Raw genomic sequence first — 6,928 nt, forward strand, 5'->3', positions numbered from 1 at the left:
AAGTAAGCAAAACCCATGCGAATAGTATATATGATGGCTTGAGTCAAGGTGCCCAGCATGGGATTCGTGCTTGTAGGCTTGACATGGGGCAAGATGGACAACACCTCGATTGCAAAGGCTAGCAAAAACACGAAGAGAAGAGCCAACACGTACATGCCAAGTTTGTTGTCTGGCCACCCATGGAATAGGATTGTGGCATCTTTTCCCCAATAGAAGCTCATTTGCATCATCATAGTCATCATCGTATTGTTTGAGTTCATACTTCCCTTCGGCATGGGTCCAGGAGGCATCTCCATCTGATCAGAGAGAGAATAGGGACACCTTAGCTTTTGGGAATTCTAAGTTTTCACTTGTGAAGTAATAAACACTGCTCTATAATAATTTATATATGGAGGAGCTGAAACCAATGACTGTGGAGGTAATGACGAGGACCGAGAGATAGAAGGCAATTAGATGGCTTTGGTTGCTCAATTTTTTTTTTTTGGCTAATAAATTCCTCAAATTGCCAAAACTAAATCCTAATTTTCACGTTGACTTTTTAACTATCAAATTATTAATTTTTTTTTTTAAAGGTTGTTGTTATCATTATTATTTTTATTATATCCCCTAATGCTCCTCTAAGGAATAAATAAATAAAAAACTCCTAATGCTCTGTTTTTTCTTTGTTACGAGAGTTTAGCTTATAATTTGAGAAATATTATTTGATGAGTCATGTTAATGAGTGTCTTTAGGATAATTGTTGATAAATTATTTTAGAAAAATTTTAATATCACTTTAATTGGAAATTTAAAAAGGGGAAAAAGGAAGTTGGATGTTGGGGTTGGGAGGGGGGGGGGGTGGGTGGAAATCAATTTAAATCTATATTATGGTGAAAGAGGAGAAGATATTAAAAAATAAATAAAGGAAAATCACTAGGAGTGTGAAAGAGTGTAGGGTGAAATCGACAGGAGCAGCTTCACCTTTGTTGGTTACTTGATTAGGGCAAGAAGATAGGGAAGGAGTCAAGGAGCATTTTCATATGACACATGGTAAATTGCACTGGGCACTCAAGTGAGAAGTTTTCTCAGTGTTTTCAGGTGTTCCCATACCAAATTTTTCAGAAACATCAAAAAGATGTTCACCGTTTTCCCCTGATTTTGCAACTCTGTTTTCTGAAACCTGTTTGCAAAGAACATCTAAGCCAAACATGTTTTTTTCAAGCAGAGAAGCTTTTTTGTTCTAAAACCAAAAGAGTTACCAAACAATGCCTAATATTTCACCTAAAATGGGGATATTTATCATTTAATTTTTCACCTTGAAGCACAAGACAAAATATTCTGAACAACTCATTAGATTCAAGAAAAAGGGAAAAAAATCGTTCCTGTTAAAACATGTACACCTTGGCAAGAAAAGACATCACTCCAATCCACCAAACTATTTAGTGGTTGCAAATTTAGGACTTATAAGTTCAAGACCTCTTCCTGTTACAACAAAGATTTACATACAATAGATTAAGGAATGCAATGATTTGCAAGGAGGAAGAACCTCAGACCTGAATAAAGTGGACAAGCTCCACCTCAAAGTGAACTTCTTCAAAACTTTACTATCACAGGGATCAATGGGGATTGAGTCAGGTACTGCCTGGTGACATATGCTACTGCCTTCTCTCCACGTGCCATTGTTCCAATTCCCATCTCAAGACCTTTAGGTACCTAATTTATACACGAGCAATGATGAAAACCATATAGAAAAGGAGCATAAATTAGTGGACAGAAAAGTAGCAGTTTCATCTAAAGCTATGCCAATGGAGATAGTTTTCTACTCAGCTAAAAACTTCAATATTTTCCTGAGCTTATTTCAACAAATAAGTACAGTATATTGAATTAAAACAGAGATCAAAAATATAAAACTCAGCAAATATTACACACGTCAGAAAATTCTAATAATGCACATTATTTCACTATGAAAACCAAGCACGCCAAGCAAATCAAAGAAGTTAATTACAAGAGATGTCTTACTCACCTCAGATTTTCCAAAAGTAAAGAAATACGGTTCTCCTTCCATATGTGACAGAATCAATTTTCCATCACCAATCTTTGCAGAAATCCTGGAAACAATCATACTCCGCTAGATACTTCAAGCATTCCAATTGGCAGTTTAACATAAACACAGCAGCAAATACACACACGTGACACACACACACACGTATATATATGGGCAGGAATAAGTTCCTCCCAAGCTTTTACTTCATAAGGATCCCTTGGTGATGCCCAACCCTGCCCTTCATTTATTACCTGTTCATGTAGGAGTCTCTTAACACTATAGTTATTGCATACTTACCCAAAAATAAAAGGTGATATTGCCATCACATTTCTTTTTCCAGACAGCCGATTAAAATCATGAATATAACAAAATACAGAATATCCACTAAATGTATTTTTTATTTTCATTTGGTGCGAAACATTTATTAAAATAATTAATGAAAAACTCGTTGACCATATTGAATTTTTGTTCCCTCAAATCTATGATCTAACAAGAAAATATAATATAGCAGATAAGAATGTCCTCAGGATTCTCCTTTCAATTCAATATAAGAATAATGAGGCAAAGTAACAATTCAGAACAGGTAATCATTATAGTGAACTAAAAGAGGAAGTTAAAAAACATACACAAATTCAAAAGCTTGCAGTGAGCATCCAACAGAATAGAGACAACCTTCTTATACAGACAAAATAGTGAAGGAGATAAATCTTAATGAAATTTTCACTGTTTTCATCATTTGAAAGCATATCAGATTCACAATATAACTGCCTAAGGGGCGCCTCTCCCTTCCCTCCATTGTACGTGAACGTGAGTAGTGTTTTTTTTTTTTTTTTAACACTATGCATTTTTTTTTTTTAACCACCATGTAAGTTTTTTTAATTTCTTTATGAACCTTTTTTTTTTATGCAATATGAGCATGAGAGTAAATTTATACGAACTACATTTTCTATCCTCTCATTTTTTTTCTTCTCAACCAAGCAAAAGAGTTTTCCATCTCTCCACATTTTCATCCCCCCAACCAAACACACCAGGTAAAACAAAATATTATTTCTATTCCCGCACTTTTCCCATCCCCCCAACCAAACAGAACCTAACATAATAAAAAATTACAGTAATGCAACAATTCATAATATGGTTGCCAATACCTTCTTCACAGCTCCCAAATCATCACTTACTACCTGAAAATCAACACATTAACAAAATCAGGATTAGACCTAAATTTTAAGGAGAAGTTAGATGCAATGTTTTTTTCTTCAAAGGTAGACTACGACAGAAAGACAGAAAATGGAGCTGTGAGGAAACACACGTGTGTGTGTGTGTGTGTTGTTAGAGAGGAACACCAAAGGGAATCTTCATGAAAGTTGGATACCATTATTAAACTACTCCTTAGATCTAAAATATCAAAATTAGGTACAATGTTGGTCAAGATATACCAATATGGATTTCAGATATGAAGGCCCACCAATTGGAGGTCAGTGATCTTAAATAAATTCCAATGAATAGAATTGAAATTGAAAAATAATAACCCCATGTAAATGTGAAATCGACAGGTGTGGTGTGCCAAAAGTACAGTTCAAAATGTTATGATTTTAAAGGTGAATAACATGCATCATGCCTATGATAAAGAATTGAAAGTGGACACTCTTGCCTTGGCTTTGAAGAAATCTATCATCTCAATCTCAAAATGAAGTTCATCATCCTTCAGAAATTCATTGACAACCGAAACTGGACAATCATCCTCACCATAGTGCACTTGAGGTTTCATCTTGAACTGAAACAACATTACAACCTTGTAGTAAGTAAAAGTATACAAAGCATAATTTTTCGTTTCTGATAAAGTAAAATATACCAGTGTAATCAAACTATCAATAAACTTAATTTTCATCCCCAAACAAATTCTGTATTTTTCTTTTCTTTTTTTGAATTAAAATTGTCCGTTGTAGAAGGTCCTTTTCGAGGAAACGAAAATAAAAATTGTCAGATATGCCAGCTAAAAATGAAAATTTAACTGATTAAAAAAAGCCACATGCTTTTCTGTAAATATGCAATGTGTAAATAACATAATGACTAATTTGTTCCATTCTTTGCCATATCTTTTTCCAATTCTTTTGTGATATAAAAGAGAGTTCAGGAAACTAAGAAAACATTACCATTGCCACTTCACCCTTTAACAATGTTGGAATGCCTTCTAGCAATCCCACTATCATCTTGCTTTTGCCCAAAACATGTCTTATTGGGGTACCTCTGCCTGTCATGTAGAAGTAAATATTTCCAGCCAATAACTGTAGCAGAAGGCATTTTAACATTGAAATCAATTTGGTAAGGGCCTAATTATTAAAGTAGGAATTCTCGATATTGTGGGAGGCCAATGGACAACTTTCTTTGACAAGAAGTAACAAACACAATTACATAAAGTTAACTAGAAATATGTTAAAGATGCCTTTGGAGAGGGGGGGAGGGGGGGGAACCCTAAAGCATGGAGCAAAGAACTCAAATGCAAGGGTTAAATCCATAATTAATAATGTGTTTTGTACACCGATCACAAGAGTATAGAGCAGCCTAAGTGAGATGATACAAAATTACCTGATCATGTTGGCATCAGTGGGTATAGGATAGAATGGCTATAAATTTTCAAAAGAAATATGCCATATAACCAGGAAAATAGATAAAAGTGTTTTTCTAGTTTAACCAGAATGTACTTAGACGCATAAAATCATACTGACCTTCATTTTCTGATCTAGTAGATTCAACAACAACTCCATCCAGTGTTCGAATGGTGCAATGATACATGACCTACAAAATTTAAAATCCAACTTTAGATATCTCACTTCACTTCCCAACTATAACCTCCAAAAGCCTAAGTTCCCAATGATAATACAGCCACTCGAGTAGTATAAGACACCATTCCAATTGCAAGAATTTCCACTAAACAGGTTCTAAATTTATAAAACTAAATCATTTACTGCCACTGAGATGCCCAAATTGAGCATATATAGTACTGCCTGTTAAACCAGTCACAAACATTTAAGATTAAAAAGAGTGATCAAGCACAACTAGAGCAAAATGAATAAATAAACAAATGAATACCTGATCACCATCTTAAGGCCTTGATCACCCCCACCAGGTCTTATCAGAGCTTTCATCAAACTTCCAGGCACAATTTTCTTTCTCCTTTTCGTCACAAATTAAAAATAAATAAAAATTAAAAAACCAAATTTCACTCAAAAATATTCTTTATCATGAAGACATAAATAATTAGGCAAGGATCAAGTTATATATGGTGTAACTCTTTGCAATGTTACACCTGTCCATAGCTCTTTATAGGATTTGTATTTTGAAAACCCAACAGTTGGATTACATAATTTAGTTGCTCTTAATATGTATGACAAATTTTTTGATAATCAGTTGCAATTTTTATCCGTTCCACAAATTCATGTTTTGTTAATAATTATTTTAAAGTTTTAAAAACTTAAAATTTAAAAAGTTTATAATGAGATAGATTACTAATCTCTAATCATCTTGATACGAGATAATGTAATCCAGCAATAGATTTATCAAAGTACTTCAATGAAAAATAACGGAGTAATGTAATGTCACATGGAACACGATTCATATATATGTACCTCTTCTCATCCTCAGTAGGTGATTTCTTGTTCTGTGGTGTAACTTCCTGTTCTGCATCTTCATCTACAGCCATAGCCATAGCCAATCACTGTGACTGTAAAATTGAGGACAGTGTAGTATCAAGGACCTAGATTTTGATTAGAAGAGGTTACACAGTGAATTGAGCTCAAAAGTCCAAGATAGTTATAACTAAGTTCAATATAGAATAAACATATAGCAAATTAATAGATCAGAAACAACACGAAACCCTAAGTGTTTCACTTGCATAGAAAGCTAAACGAAAGCCTCTTTCCATACTTTTTGAGTACTATAGGAGCTCACTGTGACTGAGCAACAATTTTCATTTAGCATAGCATAGCATTATTCAAATGGTTGGTGATTTCGTTCATTTGCCTCGGTTTTCTCGGTAACCAAACAGAAGGGATAATCATACCGAGAAAGAATTCGAATCGGAGAAGAACTGAAATGAGTATTACCTGAAATTCAGAAAGTTGAAGAAGACAAATCGGGACCCGATTGACGCAGCAAAGTAGTTGATTTTGTAAAACCAATATATCCAGTAGCTTCAGTTTCTAACTAACCAAATGATAAATAAAAAGCGCGAAGAGCCTTAGGAATAGTGTTTTTGGTAAGAATCGGATAAAGGAAGATTTTATGCTTTTTTTTTTTTTTTTTTAGGTTAAACTGGGCTTGTTTTTTTAACTTCTATTTTTAATATATTTTGGATTTTGATGCAAAGGGTCTGTACGCTCTAAGGCTCTGCTTGAGAGGGGAGAATGGAATGTAATAGAAATGAATAAAAAGAATAATTTTAGAATATTCTTCTCTTCTCTTGTTTGGGAGTTTTAATGGATCTATTCCCTTGTTTGGGAGTTTAAGTGGGAGGAAATGGAATGAGTAGGAGAGAACACCAATTCTTTTCTATTCCCTTTAAACCTCAAATTTTCATTCCCCCCGAAATTGGGAGGAATGGAAGGGAATAGAATTAAATTTAATAATTTTTTTACTAAAACTCCTAAAATACCCCTATATATTCAACCCTTTATTTTAAAATAGGGGTTTAATAGTAATATTGTCATAAAATGATTCCATTCTGTTCCCTCCATGTTGCTCCCAAACAAGATTACTTACATTCCATTCATTTTCATTCATTTCCATTCCTTTATTTTAAAACATCCAAACAAAGTTACTTAATTTCATTCCATTCAATTCTTTTCCATTCCTTTCTCTTACTTAAATACATTTCATTCCATTCCATTCCTTTTTATTCCCTTATGATTAT

At 33.8% G+C, this 6,928-nt stretch overlaps 1 protein-coding gene across 4 annotated transcripts; it reads right to left on the minus strand.

Annotated features, from left to right (window-relative positions):
• Positions 1–1,253: 1,253 nt before the first annotated feature.
• LOC112028606 (peptidyl-prolyl cis-trans isomerase PASTICCINO1) lies at positions 1,254–6,272 on the minus strand. Of its 4 annotated transcripts, none has more exons than XR_010625670.1 (9): positions 6,123–6,272; positions 5,646–5,740; positions 5,110–5,193; positions 4,746–4,815; positions 4,173–4,304; positions 3,671–3,793; positions 3,168–3,200; positions 2,002–2,086; positions 1,579–1,691 (listed from the first exon to the last, which is right to left on the minus strand). XR_010625670.1 is itself a non-coding variant. In XM_065765143.1 (8 exons), the coding sequence occupies exons 2-8, from the start codon at positions 5,723–5,725 to the stop codon at positions 1,572–1,574; spliced, it is 642 nt and encodes a 213-aa protein (XP_065621215.1). In that variant the 5' UTR covers positions 5,726–5,740; positions 6,123–6,272; the 3' UTR covers positions 1,254–1,571. The 4 variants fall into 4 exon arrangements, 1 of the variants encoding a protein (XP_065621215.1); XR_010625668.1 differs by having other exon boundaries at positions 1,653–1,691; positions 2,002–2,273; XR_010625669.1 differs by having other exon boundaries at positions 1,653–1,691; positions 2,002–2,273; positions 5,646–5,773.
• Positions 6,273–6,928: the final 656 nt, after the last annotated feature.

The sequence above is a fragment of the Quercus suber genome, unplaced genomic scaffold (genome assembly GCF_002906115.3).
Source record: "Quercus suber isolate HL8 unplaced genomic scaffold, Cork oak 2.0 scaffold_610, whole genome shotgun sequence".
Lineage (NCBI taxonomy): Eukaryota > Viridiplantae > Streptophyta > Magnoliopsida > Fagales > Fagaceae > Quercus > Quercus suber.